The following is a 20897-nucleotide window of genomic DNA, read 5'->3' as shown; positions in this document are numbered from 1 at the left end:
TTCTTTTCTAATAGTAAGAACTCTGAATCAATCTAAAATCCTAGTCCATTTTTGATAATATTAGCATTATCTGGTGTGTGTGCACGTGTGTCCGTGTGAGCCCCCTCCCCGACCCCCGCCACACGCACGCCTGAGGACTAGTGCACAAGCACAAGGACTTAGCTGCATTGTAAGTCAACATTAACAGATGGATGGCCCTAAGCGAGGCAGATTCACTACAGCAGCGATCTAGTCAAAGTGGGGAGTGAAGCTTTCTCTTGTTAAGCCCCATTAAACTCTTGGCTCACATATCACTTTTAACTGTTTCATGTCAAGGACAAATAGCGGCTCACTCAGATCTTCCTGCTCTCCAGTTGATTATGTAAAGGCAATTTAAGAAAATCTGCACAGAAGATTGTTTTTCATTAGTACATGATGTGTAACTGCCGACAGACACTTGCATGTGGGAGGTAATCAAGACTCACCGAAATACAGCATTTATAAATAGAAATACACCTATTGGTCACGATTTCTACAAATAAGAAAAACTGCTGGAAACTTAGTCTGTTATTTAATATTGTCACGTACAGGCTAAGGGTTCGAGATATGAATGGTTATAAATATGACCATGCATTTAAAAATGCTTGAAATGAAACTTTCTTTGAAACGTATACAATGAAAATGTGTAATGTCTCAAATTCCTTACTTTCTCTCATATAACAAAAGATGGTGTACTCAAATCTACCGGATTGCAGTTCATTCAACATAGTTATGGCAAACTTTCCTTCACAGAAATTAAGCAGATTCTGGGAGTAAAGTGAACATAACTGAACACACTGCTTCTTGCTGAACTGATCTAATTGGCTTTAAGAAATGGTACAGTGACCGGGAGTCTTTGGGAAAATGCAATCCATTGAATAACTGCTTTATTAGGAGAGAAAAGGCATAGGCCTTGATTACCAAGGGAAGCGGCCACGTGCTGCTGACCGAAACAAAAGTGGTTGAATAATAATTGGAGAATAATTGTGGCCAGAAATGGTGGTGTCAGAGGTAGATATTTGGAAAGAACACTGGGTGTTGTCAAATAAGTTTTCTAAACCAGTACAAATAAATATAATCAAATATGAAAAGCAACAAGATCTTAATTTTATGACTGAAACACTTTGCTTAATTGAATTGTCAAGGATATTATTGTATTAAGATGTTGAATTAAAATTAGAAAATGTGTTAGAAAGGTTCAAATGATAGAACTCTTTGAAATACATTAATGACACCTCCCATTGAAAGTGCTAACTAAATGGAAAAAACGTTTGTAGCCGTCACTGTCCCATGGTTCTCCTTCCACATACATGTTTAGTATTGGAACTAAACTAATTTATAAAATTAGTCATCTGCGTCTACTTTGAAAAACAAGTGTACTCTACTTCTAACTTAGAGTTATTTTTTGTACTACTTCTCTGTTGGACTGATATTAATTTTCAGAATGTCAAATATGATTATAATTAAATGTTTCCAAAATTGTATGGACTGCAATGCTGCCCTCTTGTGGCCAGTGTGCCCTTCCTTCCTTAGCTGATTTTATAGCGCCGTTCAGTGAGTCTTTCAGAAACACAACAGAATATACATTGAGACATTTGTATTGTCATAAAATTGTTCAAGGAGATTATTAAAGGGATAATTCAGAACTAATTTCTTTTAGGAACTTGCTGATACTTCATTTTGAACATGGTTAGCTCTGCTGAACAGTAATATTTAATATATTAAAAAGACATAATAGAAGATCTTATTTATATTTTGAGATATTTTTTAAGTTAGTATGTTCCTTTTTAATGTCATGATTTTACTTCCAAATTTGCCTCAGAAATGGCCGTATATTAGAGCAGAACCAAACCCCCAGTGCTTCCAGTTAGCAAAATATCACCACCGCACTTAACAGCACTCATGACATCGCTCATTCTTCCTCGCTGTATCATGCACTAGTAAAGGATTGTTCAGCTCAAAACGGGTACTTTGGGAATAGAGAGTCATTGTTAATTTCTAAACACCCTCACAAATTAAAAAGGTAAGAGGAAACATGCGATGCATACAGTTAAATGGGCATTGCACGACATGGAAATGATTCCTTCCCTCTGGCTCCGTGGATACAGCTGCTGCCCGAGTTTTCAGGCGGTCAGTGTTAGCGTTGATGAATGGGAAAGCCAGTCTTTCCGTTGTGGAGTTACAGTGGGTGCCCATTAGTATCTCTCAGGAGAGAGAACTTACCAGAAGTGTCAATAGATGGATAACTGCAGGAGAAACTAGAATCTCAGTGTAATTAGAGCTGTTTATTGTTACATTTCCTAGTCCAACATGAAAGACCTGGCCTGATGCATAAATACCCTAACTTAGCCTTCACACCCGTGTCCGTTACAGACCAGACCCTGTCTGGGAATTCTCTAACATTTTTCCAACATTCCAATACTAATCAATTTTAGCGAAAATTCCCTGCAGCCTTTATCCTCATCTTTGACATTTTCCATCACAATTATTTAAAACCAATATTGTTTGTTCTGAAAAAAATATATAAGTGTAATTTCTTCAAGATTCTTGCCTCATCTGCAACATAATCATTTTAGTCATTACACACACTTATGCATGGTATACACATATAGTACTTCTGAGAAGTAAAATGAAAGAACAATTATTGATAAGACTTTTTAATCTCCGGTCATATGATATTTGAAAGCATAATTTATCCAGGTGATTAGATACCAGCTTGTGTTAATGCTGTGCGCTTATTGTTTATCTCAGCTAGAAAAATCATCTTAACCTTAGTGAAGTCACCAATCACATTTTGTGGTTTTATCAAAAACATGGTGGACTTGTTAAGTTCCACAGAACCTTTTCAAATGTTGAAATATTGAAGCTCTGTCAAATAAATGTGAAATTTTAAATGACTTGCCATTTATCGAAGGGTTAGTGATCTATTTTTGGTCTGAGAATGCTATTGAATAGTCTTATAAAAGTTCTTATTAGTACATTAATCAATAATCTCTTGGTCTTGAGAAATTATTGCAAAATGTTTGATAAATTTTATTGTTCCAGTGGAGTGAAATATTTTAGATAACCTGTATTAGTACAGTCACTAGACCTGAGCAGTTCGTAAAAGTTGGTCTTTGTAAATATTAATAGTTCACAGTTGTGTTGTGAGTAGTGAGGCTGGGAGAACTTGGCCTTCGTCCTACCTGTTCAAAGCTTCCGTGAAAGTCTTTCAGAATGTCTGGGACAGTGTTGCCAGGGAGGGATGGGATGGTGGAGGACAGAGTTTATATAGTTTCCGATCAACAGTGGAGCAATGAGTTCTAAAATATTATGTTTCTGGAGAGGATTTTGATACAATAATTTACCCAACTAAACTTCCTTTTCTGTACTTAGTGAAAAGCCTGAATTATTTTTGTTTTGAGTTTCTCATTTTGTTTATTAAAAGTATTTACTTCTTTATTTGAAAGTTAGTTGTGCAACAGAACATATGGGGAGAGAGAAAGAGAAAGGTTCTCCAGCAGTTGATTGACCCCGTAGATGGCCACAGTGGCCCCAGGCTGGGCCGGGCTGAACCAAGCTGAAGCCAAGAGCTGGGAGCTTCCTCCACATCTCTCACGTGGGTCACAGGGGACAAAGCACTCAGGCCATATTTGCTGCTTTTTCCAGGCCATTGGCTGGGAGCTGGATCAGAAGTGTAATAGGCGGGACCTAAAATGGCCATATGGAATGCTAGCTAGAAATGGCAGGCAGTGGGTTTACATGCTATGCCAAAACAATAGACCTCAGCTTTGATTTCCAATGCTCATTCACTAAAATGTCTAATGAGGGGATTTCTGAAGTGTAATTCAAGAGCAGACCCCAGTCTAATTGGATAACCCTGCATTAATGCAGTTATGGCACCACATGATCAGACTAGACCCAGCTCACTGTAGACTTCCTCCAAGTCAATTCAACACCAACTCTCTGGGTACCAACTCTGTGGCAATTCTGCCTGTCTGGTTTTCAAAGTTACTTCTTCCACTCAGGGAAGGACCATCATTTACAAATCAAAAGACTTTTCCTTCTCTGACCTTTGTAAAATTAACTTTTCCTGTTCACTGCTTGACCTGCATGCTCATCACGAGGTGGAAGGACCTTGACTGAGAAGTATAAAAGCCCTGGCTGGGACACCCGCCCTGTCAATGAACCTGAGTGCTTCCCTTGGCCTCTCCGGGCCCTCGGATCTGTAAAATGCCTCTCTGCATATATTTTACTGACCTGTCTTGAATTGCAAGGGTTCTTTCCTCAGTCTGATGGTGAGCCTGTCAAAAGAATTCTTCATCTTTTATATCATTAAAAAAAATCTGTAATCTTCATTTGATGCTTTTTTGTCCAAAATAGATGTCATGTGTGCTTCTGTCCCATTTGTTCAGTCATGTTTGTTTCTCCTTTACATTTTGATGTCTTAGAATTCTTACCTAAATGTTGGTGCCCCTCACGTAGTAACCCTTCAATAGTGTTTTCCTCCAGAAACAAGCAGTGCTGCTCTTGTGTAGTGCTGCTCGCACAGGAGCTGAGCCATTCTGAAGTTTAAGTGGAGTTGCATTTTGCTATTAATGTCAGTGCTGTCAGCTGACCTTCTCCTGTGCGTGGAGTGGAGGACTGGGATTTCTCGTGTAGGTCTCTCTGTTTGCTCTAGTACAAGTCCTTGCGCACCTGCAGCACATACAGGGGTTCTCTCCCCATGGTTTCCACCCTTCACGTAAGTAAAACGTGGCTGCTAGTTACCTGACTTTAGCCTGGTAGGTTCTCTGTGGCCTGGTCTATCCAGCTCCCATCTTGGCAGGCCTCCCTGCAGCCTTCTCCTCACCCTGGCACTTTCCTGTGTCCATGACTGGTCCTTCTGCGTGAGGATCACCTGTCCCTCTCCAAGAGTGGCACAGCTCTAGTTCCTGTCCGTGCTGATGCTTGTGCTAGAGCGCGTCTCTCACACCTTCCTGGAACAGAGAGAAGGGTTGCTTCCACTGTTCTTGAGGAGTGAGCTTGCTGGCAGTGTCAGGCTTTTGTTTTATGTAAGTGAATGTTCCACAAGTGTGCACGAGGCTTCATGCTTGTCCCCATGCAGCAACCTGCACCTTCTGTAGCCTGAACAACCAAAAGGATCCCTTTTTCATGAGCATTGTAAACACTTTGCAGAAATTTATATGTGGAAAAGACCTTGTAAATGCAAACCCATCTTGTGTTTGAGACTGCCAGCTATTCTGGACTACCACGCCAGTCCACACTGGCCTTAAAAGCTTTATTAAAGTTTCAGCAAATTTCTCCATAGCTGCCTACACCTTGCAGAGGGTAGAATCTATATTGTCTCATCTCTCCTTTAAGGGCTCATCATGTATGCGATTGGCTGCCTTGCTGCGCAGCACTCTGAGAGGATCTAGAACAATTACAAGTTTTGAATGATTAGACAGGGTGTTTTTTTATTGTAAAGATCAGAATAATATTGTTACAATTTTCCTTTTTTAAAAGGTTTATTTATTTTTTATTTGAAAGGCTGATTTTACATAGAGAAGGAAGGAAACATAGAGACAGTCTTCCATCTTCTGGCTCACTCTGGTTTCATCTAAATGGCCCCCAGCAACTGATCTAAAGCCAGGAGCAGGGCTTCAGGTCTCCCATGTGGGTGCAGAGTCCCAAGGGCTTGAGCCATTCTCTGCTGCCTTCCCAGGTTGTCAGCAGGGAGCAGGATTGAAAGTGAAGCAGGACTAGAACTGGCCTCCATATGGGATGCCAGCTCCAGCAGGAGGAAGATTAGCCTGTTGAGCCACCACACTGAATGGAAATGGAACAAAACTACAACAGGATATGCTCCCGATGAAAAGGATGCGGTAAGACAGGGATTACTTTCAGTGAAATATTGTTTCTAAGGGGACACGCTCAGGTGAGAGTTGAGTGGTAGGGAGTAAAGTGAGTGAAGATAGTGAAGAAACTGAAGTCATCATGGGCTGAGTGTGTCACTTGGAAACCTCTGCTGCCTACCTCGTGTCGCATAGCACTATCCCTGCTCGGAGGCACGATTTTAACGTTTCTATGGAATCTTGCCTTCTTTACCCTGATGAAAAGAACTCTCATCAAAACTCCCCTCACTCTGACCTGTCCCACCTTCCCGTTTACTGCCTTGACTCGTGTGTTCATCTCTTGTCCCAGACTGAAGCATTAGCCGTCATGTCGTTGTGCAGCCACCGCCTGCCCTAAAGTGAGGCTAGCTTACCCGTGTTAGGTCTTTCGCAGGTTTGCTCGCACATGTTTGTCTCTCGGGGGTCTCTCAGCTCGTCCGTATCTAACACAGCTCTGCTGATGAGTGTGCCCTCCACAGATCAGCCCTCCTGGGCCAGTCTCAGTGCTGTCACCAGCTACCTCAAGCACACAAGGCACTTCACTCTGTTAGACTTCAGGCTCCCCAACATGCAGAGTAGGGGAAATGTCCACTAAAGTGTGTGGGAAGGGTTTCAGGAGATGAAGTTGAATCCATGAAACACCCAGCGCGGTGAAGCAGATCCAGCAGGGATATGGCACTTAACCTCAACCCACCCCACCATTAAAAATAGTAATACTAATAATTATAATAATAACAAACAAAGCGCATGTGCTTTTAGAGCTTTTTTTTTCAAATTTTGCATGTTAAAGGTGTTATAAATCTTTACTTCTGATATTATTTCATATGGGATTTTTGTGAAGCGGCAAAATGCAGTAGCTTGGAGATTTGCTGAAGACTGCGAGCACTCTTGAACATAGAGCCATTAGCGTAGATGGCGACTGCTCAAAGACATTAAAAGAGTGCCGAGATTTTACATCTAGCTGCCACCTGCAATGTCCCTTACCTTCCTCACCCATCCAGATCCCCCTAAGAATTTAAACCCTCACTGCATTTTGCCTTAGTAGGTTTTTTCTGCCATCTGCTGATGAGAATGCAAACTGCAAGCTGAGCCAGCTTCCTGGTGCGTCCACGCAGAGGTGCTCACAGGTGCCTGTCCTGTGGCCACTTGTCGCATAATGGGAACAAACAAGTGTCTGTCTACTGTAGCTAACCCAACTGAATTCCAGAGGTCTCACAAAGCATGAAGTTCTACGGTTTTTGTGGCATGGTTCCTCTGTCTCTGTCACTTTCTGATTCTTAAAGTTTCTGTGCCATGCTTACATGTGTTTGATAGTTACATGTTTACAAGTATTTTAACACATGTCCACTTTGTTTTTACCAGGGGACTTGTTTGTTTATTAAGTACAGCTTTTCCAGTAGGACATCTTTTCTGATACATTGAATTCTCTGCTAATGTCCTTTCTTTCCCTACTAATGTGGTATTTTTTTCCCCACTATTATTAACCATTTCCTGTTAGAGGACTGTTTCTTTGGTGTAAGTCTCAAGAATTTTCACATAAATTAGGTGTGTACTTCAAGTTTTACATTTCCACGAGATCTAAATTTCATTATACGAACGTGCGCATTTCCAACACAGTAAGAATTCAAATGGGGACATGTGACACCCAGTGGCACATCTTGCATTCTGTCCCTTCTATCAAAATGATCGAAGCTTTACTTACTTTGTATGGTGTTGTACTGGAAACATGTAATGTACCTTTATTTCGTGTGACACCTGTCCCCAAGAGCAGTGCTCATTATCATAGCTCTGCGTAGCTTGTGAGATGTTGTGGCTCGGCAGGTCTGTGCTCTTCAGAAGCCTCCACACCTCTGTGTCTGCCATTGATTGTTGCATGTGATTACATGTTTCTATTGCTGAAGACATTTAGTGTGCTGACCAGACCTGCTTTTGCATTATTGGTGATATAATTTGGCATTGTGATTGGTATGATGTTTTATTATATTGTGTTAGTTGTTTATGTAAGTTTTCCTCTATGGTAAAAAATGAGTCAACTATATTCATACAATAAGAAGTAACAAGCGTTCATCTGTACTTTATCATGTTCAATAGTTTGGAATTTTCCCACTGTTTTTAAAATGTCTTGAGAAGAAAGAAATTTTTTGAAGTTTCTTTTAAGTGCCTCACGTCATGAAAGACAGTAGGTACTGTCAGACAGGCATCTGCAGAGTGTGCAGAGGGAAGATGGGCTGTGGCTGCTGCCTGGTCGCAGGGATGCAGCTGGAGGTAGAGCTGGTGAGTAAGTGGCTTTCTTCTGCTCCTTAAATGAAACTATAAGCCTGAAGTCTGTTGCTTGTGTGCCTGCTCCCTGCCAAGACCTTGTCCCTCTGGTTCCCTGGTGCCTCATCTCCTCAACCTCCTTCTAAACCTCCGTGCATTTTGGTTTATTGTATCACACTGTGTAATATATAGATACGTATGTATTACTTATATGCTTACTATGTACTTATATACTTAGTGTGTGTATATATACATATATGTACGTATCTGCCATCTTGCGATCAAAAGTGTAACCAAGTTTTCGTGGGCCCCTATGCACCAACTGAGACAAGTTGCAGGTAGTTGGATTCCATGCCCTTAGATGCCCTAATTGTATCATCATGGGGCCACTGCACCTGTTAAACATGCTCATTGTGTGTCAGGAGCATCTTTCAGAACTGAACTGAAACCTCTTTCGGATAAAGACTTTCTCTGACCTCCCAGGCCAGGTCAAGCTCCTGCTAAGTGCTTAACAGTCACAACGTAGTACAAGTTAATGCTGATCCTAGCTTTTGCTCGTATTTGTAAGAATGTGTAATAGAATCCATGGCTCCTGTCCTGGAATGTAATGTCCCTGAGGGCAAAGAAACCAGCCCTGGTCGTTGTCATTCCCCCGGCATGTGGCCCGGTGCTGATACACAGCCTCTGCAGAGGGAACACGATGGTCTCTGTGTCCTGTGGACACTGAAAAAGCTCTGTCATTCTGTAATTATTCTCTTCTTTGCATTATGTATTTTCTTATCAAGTATTTCATTCAGAGTATTGCTACAGTAGTATGCAAACACTCATTTACTCAGGAAATATTGACTACTCCAAAGAATAATTCTACATGACCGAGTAAATTTGTGACTCATACTTTACCTAGCTCTTTCAGTAGTAAAAGAACCTATAAGATGATTCAAAGGACAATCCAAAGATAGACAGTCTACAGGCAGGCAGAAAGACTGGAGATCCGGAGGCATACCATTGAGCTCTGTTTGTATTAAAGTAATTACAGCTCTGCTGGACCAATGCTATCTCTGTAGACAGGATGTCTTTGCTTCTCCAGAACTCTGCTCTAAACTCTAATACTGCATGGCGGGTAGCCAAGAGACCAGGAATGATGCAAGCCGTAGTATCAGAAAATCCTAGAAAAAAATTCTAGACAATACCACTATCCCTGTGAAAAGAAGTGGGTGTTGTGTGTGTGTGTGTGTATTTTTTTTTACCACATCTTTACAGTTTTCTTTAAATTCTTCCCACTTGTGATCATAATGATCTCAAAGGTTTTCCTTAGTGTCATACAAAGGCTCTCATTAGATTCTGATTATTTATGTGGAGAAAGCAAGAAAAATAACTGGATATACAAGCCTCTTTGAATCTATTTCTTTGTAAGTCCAGAGTCATGCAGCATTGAGATTCTGGCACAGATTTCAAATGTTGGATTGGGCTGTTCGATGTGCATGTGACTTCATGACTACAGCCTTCGTTCCCTGCCAGTGTGTCCTCTACATCCTTTGGATCAGGCCTGTGTTTGTCCTGTTATAGTCTGGCAAGCTGAAGACTGAAGGTAGAACAGCCCTGTGTGGTCCACAGCATAAACTGTGATAAGAAACCTCATAATCATATTGCTGCTTTCAAAGTCATTGAGAATTTCCCTGGAACTGTTGGGTACCACATAGTGTACTAGTTTCTGAAGGGATAAGAGAGAAAGCAGCAAGGCGCCTGTCTCAAATGCTGCCGATGCAGTGACAAAATTTAGATGTGATGGCATACAGACAGATCCTCTGACAGGTGTGCACACAGGGTGTCTGAGACACATGGGGTGTGGGGCATGGGAATCAATTCTTATCTAAGGGAGTATCTCCTGTAATAGAAACTCTAGAACACAAATATAAAGGATGGTGAGAAAAAAGAGAGAGCCTGAGAGGAAAGTCTGGTAATCATCTCAGCATGTAAGTGGAGCAGAGGCAAAAGACAATGTGAGCCATAGAACAAAGGGAGATGGTCTGTGTGGCCGGTAAAGGCTCCAGAGAGATTGCCTTTTTCCTTGTTGCCACTAGAATCGCTGTTGAAGGGCAGGAGGAGTAGGGATCATTCCTAGAGACAGGTCATACGTCAGGAATGTGCATTTAAGTTTACTGCTACCCTGTTGGAAGTGTTATTTCCAGCCAGCCTCTGGCCTCCAAGTTCCCACTGAATGTAACTAGGGTTCTTAGAAGAAATGCCTCGGGCCTAGCAGCTCAAGCCCTGCTTGTGTCCTGGGAAAGCAGTTGAGGATGGTCTGAAGCCTTGGGTCCCTGCACCTGTGTGGGATACCTGGAAGAAGTTCCTGGCTCCTGGCTTCGGACCGGCATAGCATTGGCCGTTGCGCTCACTTGGGGAGTGAATCATCGGACGGAAGATCTTCCTCTCTGTCTCTCCTCCTCTCTGTATATCTGACTTTCAAATAAATAAATGTTTAAAAAGAAAAAAAAGAAATCTTCAAAAAAAAAAAAGAAAAATGCCTCATTCCAGGACTAATGCAGGAAATATACAAATGAGTTGAATTATCATAATAAATATGTAAAACCAGGTGCTTACTACAGATTTCTTAAGATTGTGTCAAGGATTTGGGCGTCAGTTTTGGAGGGCCGCCATTGCCAATGACAGGATAATTTTTTAAAAGATTTATTTATTTATTTATTTATATTGGAAAGGCGGATATACAGAGAGGAAGATCCGTCCAATGGTTCACTCCCCACACGGCCACAACGGCTGGAGCTGAGACAGTCCAAAGCCAGAAGCCAGGAGCTCTTCTGGGTCTTCCACGCATGTGCACGGTCCCAAGGCTTTGGGCTGTCCTCAACTGCTTTTTCAGGCCACAGGCAGGGAGCTGGATGGGAAATGGGGCTGCCGGGATTAGAACTGGTACCCATATGGGATCCCAGCACATTCAAAGTGAGGACTTTAGCCACTAAGCTATCATGCCAGACCCAACAGGGTCATTTTAAAAAGGAAATGAGTTCACAGACTTACCCTGCCTCTGCGGTCCACATTCTATTTCTAGAAAGCCAAATGGTTAATGAAGTTCTTCAAACCGTAGATTACCAGCGCATACATACAGAAGTGTTCTAAGAAAACAGCCTTTTGCAGCCCTTCGGGAAGGCAGGGATTTAGCCAGTGGTTATCATAGGATGCTAAAACAGATGTGAAATGTTGATACTGAAGCTTTCTAAAGAAACAGATCAGCAGGAAGCTTAGTTTGCCCATCCCAGTGCTGCCCAACACCTTGCTATTCAAAGTGTGACACTCACCTTGACTTCACCTTGTTTGAAATGCAAAAATTGTGACCCAAGCCTGGATCTACCATGGAACCAAAAACTGCATTTTTACAAATCTCTGAATGATACGTTTGCATTTTAAGATGAGGAAAGTGCTGCTCTAAAATACTTGAGAGAGAGACCAGAGCAACAGCACACATGGTGCTAGTCGCTGAAACCAAGTGATGGGTGCTCATGCTGGTGGTGCTGAATTGTAGAGCAGTACAGCAAGTGTTCCTAAGTCAGGAACTGAGCGCCTGTCACTGCCCTGTGCTTGTGCTAATTCTGCATACTCATTCCTCTTATGTATTAATTGAGGAACTAGTAAATATTGAGATAAATACCGCCTGTTTCCCTGCTCATCTTCCCGTCCCTGATTTTTGAGTTACTGGATAACAATGAGGAATCTTGGAGGAATACTTCTTCTAAAAGTATCCCTTAGAAAATCATCTTGCTTTGCTACTAAAGATACTGATTTTTAGAGTGGAGATTCATTGTCAATTTCTATCTGCAGGCTCACTTAGAGAGGCCCCCCAAGACCCTCGATGGTGCTCTCTCTGATGCCAACGATGATGACATTGAGAGAGCCAGCAAGTAAGTAGTGGATTGTGGCATCCTGTGCAGTGAGTGGCGCAGGAGCACTAGTTTTGGGTTCCACAGGCTGCTTAGAACCCGTACTCATGGAGCTGCAGTGTCACTTGCCTGCTTACATTGTTCTTCCACAGAAGGAACCAGGGCTTGGCAGAATTCTGTGGGAGATGAGCCTTAGCCGGGAAAGCCAGGTAGACCAGAAAGCAGGTATGTCAGGAGAGATCTCTGGGATGATGTTAGTCTCTCACCGTGCAGCTGAACAGTGCATGGTAAGTACCAGGGACAGTGAGCATACATAGTTGAAACCAACTGAATCAGTGAAACCAACTCAATCAGGAGAATTTAGCACAGAATATTAAAAGCCAATAGACATTCCTTTTTGTCTATAAAATGTCTCTATCCCAAAAAGAGTATATATTTTTCTGTAAGAGCATAAAGAAAAGGCATGCTATATAAAAGTTCTAAAAGCGGATCTTAGCTACAGCTACCTTCCCCAGTGCACTCGCTCTCACATATTTTTAAGTCAAGTCTCCAGACATGGCAGAATTCAAAAGCAGAAGCCCATCTGCTGATTCAGACAAGTAGGTTACCACAAGCCTTCTGTTGCCAGTGGACATGTTTATAGACATTCTAGGAAGGACCTACTTACTGGCCACCTGTTGTCTTTACTGCTGCTCCTCTAATACACTCTTGATTTCCAGACTCTCTCGGGGGTCATAGAACTGGTGAGAGGCTGCTGGCACACAGTACACATGGTCATCCACCTGTCTTCTCTTCCTCCAGGTTGTCTTCCGAGGATGGTGAAGAAGCTCCAGCTTATTTTTATGAAAGTGATGATTCTGCTGACCCCAGAGAAAAGATCCCTTACTCGGGGGAAATGGACTTACTAGGCGAGATCCTTGATACCTTGAGCACTCACAGCTCAGATCAGGGAAAGCTGGCAGCTGCCAAGAGCTTGGATTTCTTTAAATCAATGGATGATATTGATTACAAACCCACTGTGAGTAGATTTTCTCATTTATGCAGTTAAATGAAGGCATCCTTGGCCTTGCTGCGGTTACCTGATCTCGCAGTCTTGGTCTAAATGGGTGGCAGAGTCTCAGGAAGACAGCAAAATGTCACCATGGGGCATTATCATTGGGAATAGCATTCCAGTCTCTGCCCACCATTTACTCTGTTCTGGTGGTTATTATCAGTAATTGAAATGCTTCTGTCAAGCAATACATTCTTAAAATCCAATTTTACAGGTGTTTTTCTCCGATTTTTAAAAATTCAGAATGTTTCCACATTTCCCCTGTATTTTCCAAGCTTTCCAAAATTTAATAACTATGCATCCAATTCATTTTCCCTGATGCTGTCACTTCAAAAGGCGACAATGTTTGTAAACAAATGGGTCTAAATTCTTCAAAAGCACAGTAGGTGCTGCGAGGAGTGGCAAGCATAGTGTGACTAAGATGTTCTCTGATTTTCTGATTTGCTTTGTGTCTGGTAAGTGACCGTCCCAAGCCCTGCAAACCAAAGCCTTGCCTTTTTCATCCCGTCGGGGTTGTCAGTGCAGCTCTTATGTTGCAGTCGCTCCGGGAGCACTTTCAGAAAGCCAACTTTGAAAGATACTAGCGTTGAGTTCAAAACAGAGCCGAACGCCTAATGTCTTTGTTTTACTGGAAGTGTTCTGAATTTGTCCTTTCTTCTCTCAGAATAAGTCCAATGCTCCCAGTGAGAACAACCTGTCCCTTCTCTGTGGGGGTTCCGGTGATCCAGCCGGGTGGCATCGGGGACAGGACGACAGCGCCCTCCATGGCAGACACCTGCCTCCCTCGCCCCGGAAGCGGATTTCCTCTAGCGGTCTGACAGAGTCTCTATTCATCTGGAAAGAGGAGAACGGTGAAAAACGCCGCAGCACCCACAGCATGCATGGCCCTGCTGCGGTGGAGAAGCCAACTCCTCCTTCAGGCTTGGACTTCCGGCCAACTCTCCCTGACGTTTCCCAAACTGACCGAGAAAAAACAGGAAAGGAAATGCTCCCCCCGGTTTCTGACGATCCCCTTGTCCCCAGCCTTGGGCGATGTCCATCTACTTCTGTTCCTTGGGAGAAAGAAGGAAAAGAAGCCAAAGAGACTTCAGAAGAACCCGGCCTGTTCCACGAAGTTGTGTCCTTCTGTCACCTGACGGCTGACATTCAGCAAGGCTACCGTGGTCCGGAGGAAAACACCAGTGGAAACAAAGCCTAAATTGCCAATCGGCAATCAGTCATTTGCATCTAAGCTTCCTTTCTGGAGATGTTTGGCAATTCTATGTAATCTGTATAGTAAGCAGAATTATTTGTAGGAATGACAACTCTTACTACTATTTAATTTTTGTGTGTGTATGTGTGTGTGTGTGTTTGGAACATATATTCCCCACCTGCTCATCTCATGGTGTAAGGCCAATCCTTCTACTGTGCTATGAAATCAGGTACTTGTTTGTGTGTGTTGCTACTATGTATTGAGCATATGATTTCCCATTATTTGGTGCTTAATGCCACTTATTGTATTTAAACTAAATATGCATACATAACCCTGTGCGTAACCTTAGATACTGTACTGTATTAATCTGGTCGGGCATGAACTGATCAAACCTAGCCTGAAGCTGATGAAACTGTTAGCCCACTAATTGCCTTAATCTTAAATCTACATTGAGCATACTTAAGTAATTTATAAAATTACCTGTGAAACTTTGAAAGATAAGTTATAACTGTTCTACAGAGCAATAATGCCTTTTTCTATTCATGGAATCAAGGTCAAAATTCACTTCTGAAAGTTAAAAAGCTTGCTCATGAAAATGTTTCATTTGCTTACGTAGGGACCCTGCAGTCATGTTTTCCAAAACCGATGAAGGTGTAAATTCCATATCTTTGACTCAGTGAAGCGTACGAAATGCTGTATTACAAGATGTTAATGACTTGTGTTTACAGATGAGATGCTCAGAAAAGGTGCACAGCCTCTCCTTTAGCCTTGTTAGTATCAGGGATCCACTGCAAAAAGGCCAACTCAACATCAACTGTCCAGACATTGCCAAAACGTTTCATATTGGTATATCCAACAATTGACTTTGTATTTTAAAAGCCACACAAAGGCCATGCTGGGGTCCCAGTGCTCCTGCATCGAGGACCTCGCTCCCCAACATCTTGCATTCGTTTTGCCCATTTGCCTCCAATGATGTGCCAGCACAGAGTCTCACGTCCCTGAGGTTTGGTTCCCTGCTATGCCACCTGTTGTTCCTGGATCTCATCTAGGGCGTATGTTCCATGAAGTCACCACCTCTACTCAGACCCTCTTGGTTTGGCAGTTTCTTTAGATTCCCCTTATTTTTGATGAACATTAGCAGTTTTGAGGAGTGCTGGTCAGGTGTGTTGTAGGGAACCCCTCTAAGAATTTGATGTTTTTGTCAAGCTAACCCTGAGGTTATGATTTTGAAATGGGACAATCACAGAAGCAGAGTACCGTTTCCATCACCTCATGTGGAGGGCATGCTTTGTGTACATGATCTGTCAGCATTGGTGTTGCCTTTGGCCACCTGCCGTGGTGGTGTTCACCAGTTCTCTCCATCCCAGCCTCCTCCTTCTCCTGTCCACTGCCTGGTGGATCACTCTGAGAAACCCACATATGTATAAGAAGTGGACATCCTCCACCCCTCCACTATGTAGCAGAGGTTGGTTTATCTACTTGAATTCAGTGGACTTCTGGAGGGGATTTGGTATCCTCCCTGACATTCACTGTTGAGTTTTGAAATTCCTTGAAAAGGAATTATGATTGCTTCATGATAAGCTGCGTTGCCAGGTTAGTGAGAATGAGAAACCCTACAGAAGTTACGGTTAGTTACATCTGGAGATGTTACGGTTAGCTCTGTTAGTATGTACAGTGTCTCTGCTCTGTCCATACCCATTCATGATGGTTTTCAAAATATTATCTCTAGAGAAAGGGTGTTTGAGAAACTATTCAAGAATGCAATAAAGTTTGCACTCTAAAACATTTATTGAAGGAATATAATTTAATTACAGTTCTATAAGATGGGATTATAAAACATTGCTTAAAATGTTTATTAAAGTTAATTATCAAAGAAGGCCATGATTTTTTAAACTGCATTCAAACTCTATAATTATTTTTAATTGGGACAATTACTTATTTGTGTATGTAGAGGAGGCATGGTCTTGGTTTCTTTTTAAGAATGGCCTTCATGTATACTGGAGGAAAAGAGTTTACTATTTATTTTTAAGCACAGAAGAAAGACCCAAGATTCCTGACACATTTTGCTTCAGCTGCTCATTTTAAAATTCCAATTTATTTAACTGAAGTATTTTAAGTTAGAAGGTTAAAACGTTACCCTGATTGGTAACCTGCCAGGTAAACAGTCCTTCATAATTTGTGAAAAGAATATTCAACAGCGTTTCCATCTAAATTTTGAAATGAACTGTTTCTTCTTTTTCTGCAACTCATAGTTTCAGGAATGAGATAACGATGAGTGTGGCAGAGACCAGACTTGGGATTTAGTCCATTAGCTTAATAACCACATCATGGCCACTGAAATCTAAGTTCTTTTTCTACACTGAGTCACCTCATAAGGTGTTTGGCTATGATACTGTGTTTTAAGGATATTTAGCTACTCCCAACCTAATTTTGTCTTAGTATGTTAGAGCAATTTGTGCCTTACTTTAACATGCAGATTTTATTAGCCTGTGCTAAAAATAAAGCAAAAACAAAAGCTCTAAGTATTGGTCTTGAAAAATCTAGATAAGTCATAACAAGTACTAGTATTTGAAAGCATTAGCCCTTTGAGTATTTAAAGGCTGCTCAACTACAAACTCAACTTCGTAGTATTATGGTGGAGCACACAGTGAAGTTAGAGCAAGTTCTGAAATAAAAGTGTTTCATCTTATTTTCTACCATGGACCATATTTTCTGGTGAAACTTTATCAAATCTTTTTAAGCTCCCCTGATGTTAGAAATCATCGTACAAAGAAGCAATACCTGGTCTCTTCTGGATTTATAGAACTAGTAAGCCTTGTTTCGTTTGTTTGTTTGTTTGTTTGTTTGTTTTTGATACAGAATCTCTAGTCCTCTTGAACTCACTGTAACTCTCTCCTTTTGTCCCTGCATTTTACAGTCACTGTAGCTCAGAGAGATGGAGCAGTTGTGGCCAAGTGAGGACCTATAGGTTCAGTAAGTAGTCATGTGTCTGTGTGGCATATTTTGATGTTTACCTGCTTTAGCATATTTTAGAAAGGTACCAGTACATAATGCTACTTTTTTAAGTTAAAATTAGAAACCCATTCACAGAGTATTTATGCAGGGAGGATCACCAGTGATGTAGGCAGGTAACTAAGTGATTTAGTCCCTTTGAAGGAATCAGTGAAAAGGTAAAGAAATTCCACGTCTGTTTACAACAACAATAATGATGACGATGATTATAGTGTACTTTGTTTGATGCAAGTTATTGGCTCAAGATTCTAATGCCAAAAAAGAAATTTTTGACACAGAACTATGCCATTTCCGATTTCATTTACTTCTTCTTGATTATTATGCTAACTGTAAGAATGCTGCTAAGACAGGTACCATTAGAGAACAGACTCAGACATTTGTAGGAGCTCAATGTCCTTGCTGAATGGATTGTCTGTCCATAGCCAGCTGACCCAGGAATCTGTGTAATAGAATTCTGCTCCTGGACAAAGTCCTTAGGCCACTTAACTCCATTTAGGAATATCTGAAGTTGTAGGTATATATTGCTCAGCATCCAATTTTAACAATACTAATCCCATCACCCTTTTGAACCATATGCTAGTGCATTGTAAGAATTCAGTGGTATCATCCTAAGGCAGGCCCCAGGAATGCTGCTGAATCTGCTGTTTGTTAAATTAGGTGGAGAAACAGATTCCTGAACAGGAGGAGAACACTGTGAACATTCTTTGAACCAGACCTGCATTCTGTATTTCTATCTATCTTAGGATCCTAAAGATTGATTTTTTTTCAGGAATGGATTTTTCTAATTGTGAGTTCCATTTTATTTGACATGAAAGACACTGAATCTGAGAGGACATTTGCAAATCAGGGTACACATTTTAGAATGTGAAATGAATTTTCAAATCTAATGTTTCCACTGAGCACTTCTTAATGTGGCATGGAACTTTTGCTACCCCTATGTCAAGCCCAGGAATGTTGTCAGTGTGTCTTTCTTAGAGCTTCTTTGTAGGTGGAATGGTTTTGAGCAAATTGGTTAACCTTATGATTTGGCCTAGAAATAGGGAATTGGGTACGTTTAGACAGGAACCTGTTTTATTTTGAAAATAATAGGATTTTGTGCAATATTTTTTCTAGTCTAAGTTAGTTCATACAAATATGCACACCTGCTTTCCCGGCAGATACCTTAAGGTCACGTTTTTCAGTATTTGTGTAATATTCTATGTAGCAATGTTGTGTTGAATTTTAGGAAAGAAAATGTATTCTTTATATTGTTGCCGGGGGAAATGTTTTTATTTAAAATAATTGTGGATATTGCGTCATGGTATCATAACGAATTGCCTCAGCAACAGTAAATATGCAATAAGAATATCCTGTACCTTAGGTGAGTGTTACTTACTGTTACCTTAAAGAAATGTGTATGGTACAAAGCGATGACTCTGTATCTGTACACTTCACATCTATCTAAGTGGCATTTTTATGATGACGACCACATCGTTGATTGTAATATCCTTCGTGATGAATCTTTGCTAAGATTTATAAAGGGCATTGCCAATACTTTTTAACTGTATGTAAATTAAGTTAATTTTTTTGTATGATGTACAGTTTGTTTAACCTTAGAGCTTCTATAGATTTCTACTTTTTATTATACTTGAATGAGGCAGAAAGCACTGTGGGAAATCTGTAGTTCTGGATGCGATATGCAAATATACCAAAAACAATAAAACAAGGTACTGAACAGAAATGTTAGTGGGATGCTCTATGTGAGAAGGCTTTGGTTTTCAAGCCATTCTAATTGTGCAATGAAGTAACTGAAAATATACAGTCTTTTATCTTAAAAGATTGCAGAGTCAGATTGCTTACTTACCTCTTGGACATGATGGAAGCTGTTAGTCTCTTCATCACTGTAGCATTTCAGTTCTCAATTGAAAGCCTTACTGAGGTCCATGAATGAATCCACCATTGGGTTGATTCTGTAATGTTTAGGACAGGACAAATTTAGAACATTGTGCACGGCGAGTGTACCACCTGCTTCATGCCACTCTCCTTCAGGTAGTGTAAATTCCACCGAATACTTTGAGAGCCACTTAACTGTCAAATACCACACAACCAGATCATTTTAAATCTGGTATGATTCAATGCTTACAGCTGTGCCTGGAACAGCAACAATTATGAGTTGCATGAATTCTGACTTAGAATGCATAATGCCCAGGAGGGTTTCAACATTGAACTTATCCAAACCTGATGTATTTTTTAACAGCTGCAGGAGCCATTTCAAAGGATCAAAAATCTCGGGCTTTTTGCTTGACATAGTATCAGCTCTCTGTGGCAACCCAGCCAGCACGGAGATCTGCTTCATTATTGTTGCATCCTGGAGTCTACAGTGTAAATTATCTCCAAAGGTGACTACTATGGGAAAGACATTGTGTATAAAGGTATTGCCTTGAGAGTTTTAAAAATATGCAAAAGATAAATATCAGATGGCTTCTACATTATTATAAGTGCCCAACAATGCAGTTATAAAATAAAATTGGTCACAATTGAACTTCTCATGGTAGTGACTTTTTTTTTTTGGTAACTGGCCAGCTCTCTTCACACCAGGAACTGCCATAAGGAAACTCCTCCCTCCATCTACAGAATTCGTAACCATGCAACAAGAATGGAAGCCCTCACCCTTTTGACGGTAGTATCTTCTTCCGAGTTTACTGAATTCACTAGACTGTGAGCACCTAGGAGGAAAGGTAAGTTGCAGGACTACCAGAAATTACATCAGAGCAGGACCATCCAATGCAAATAAATGTGTCTATTGGCCCTCATTTAAGATTTAGGGATTAAGATAAGCTACAGTCAGGTGTATACGCAAGAATGTTCTAGGGGGGAACCCAGCACGATGACTCAGTGTCTAAGTCCTCACCTGGCACGTGCCAGGATGCCATGTGGGCACCGATTTGTGTCCTAGGTGCTCCATTTCCCATTCAGATCACTGCTTGTGGCCTGGGAAAGTAGTCAAGGATGGCCCAAAGCTTTGGGACCCTGCACCCACATGGAAAATCCCAAGAAAGCTTCTGGCTGTTGGCTCCTGGCTCCTGACTCCTGGCTTTGGATCAGCTCAGCTCCAGTTGTTGTGGCATTTGGGGAACGAACCAGCAGACAGAAGATCTTTCTGTCTGTATCTCCTTCTCTCTGTAAATCTGCCTCTCCAACGAAAATATCTTTTTTCCATTTATTATTATTATTGTTATCATTTTATGATACAGTTCCATAGGCCCTGGGATTTCCCTTACCTCCTCCCCAATTCTCCTCTGCACTGAGTTCCCCTATATTATCACAATGCTATCGTTCTTCATAAACAGTCATAAGTCCATCCTTGCAGGCATGGACCAGGCAGAAAGTCCCACATCCCATTGCCAAAATATATTCAACAGTTTCATTGGGACTCCATCTTTGATTTAGAAGTAGAGATGCATACTGCATTGTATCCTCACATCTGAATATGATAGTCTCAATCACATAGTTACTATACATCCCCTTAAGTGAAAAGCCACAAAGCAAAATCAATAACAGGAAGAAAAATAGAAATTTACAACACCATGCTACTGGATACGATAGTCTCCCTATAGAGCTATGTATCTAAAAATATA

The 20897-nt window shown here is 41.2% G+C and overlaps 1 protein-coding gene across 2 annotated transcripts in view; it reads left to right on the top strand.

Annotated features, from left to right (window-relative positions):
• The window catches only part of DENND1B (DENN domain containing 1B), a 217548-nt gene extending 197747 nt beyond the window's left edge, over positions 1–19801 (top strand). For both annotated transcript variants that reach the window (XM_040985408.1, XM_040985407.1), the window contains 3 exons: positions 11967–12046; positions 12827–13043; positions 13741–19801. In XM_040985408.1, coding sequence (XP_040841342.1) covers positions 11967–12046; positions 12827–13043; positions 13741–14274 — 831 coding nt within the window. In that variant the 3' untranslated portion in view covers positions 14275–19801. The remainder of the gene's footprint in view (positions 1–11966; positions 12047–12826; positions 13044–13740) is intronic.
• Positions 19802–20897: the final 1096 nt, after the last annotated feature.

The sequence above is a fragment of the Ochotona curzoniae genome, unplaced genomic scaffold (genome assembly GCF_017591425.1).
Source record: "Ochotona curzoniae isolate NIBS_2020 unplaced genomic scaffold, NIBS_Ocur_1.0 contig_430, whole genome shotgun sequence".
In the NCBI taxonomy this organism is placed as follows: Eukaryota; Metazoa; Chordata; class Mammalia; order Lagomorpha; family Ochotonidae; genus Ochotona; species Ochotona curzoniae.
This window is presented reverse-complemented; position numbering and strand designations above follow the sequence as displayed.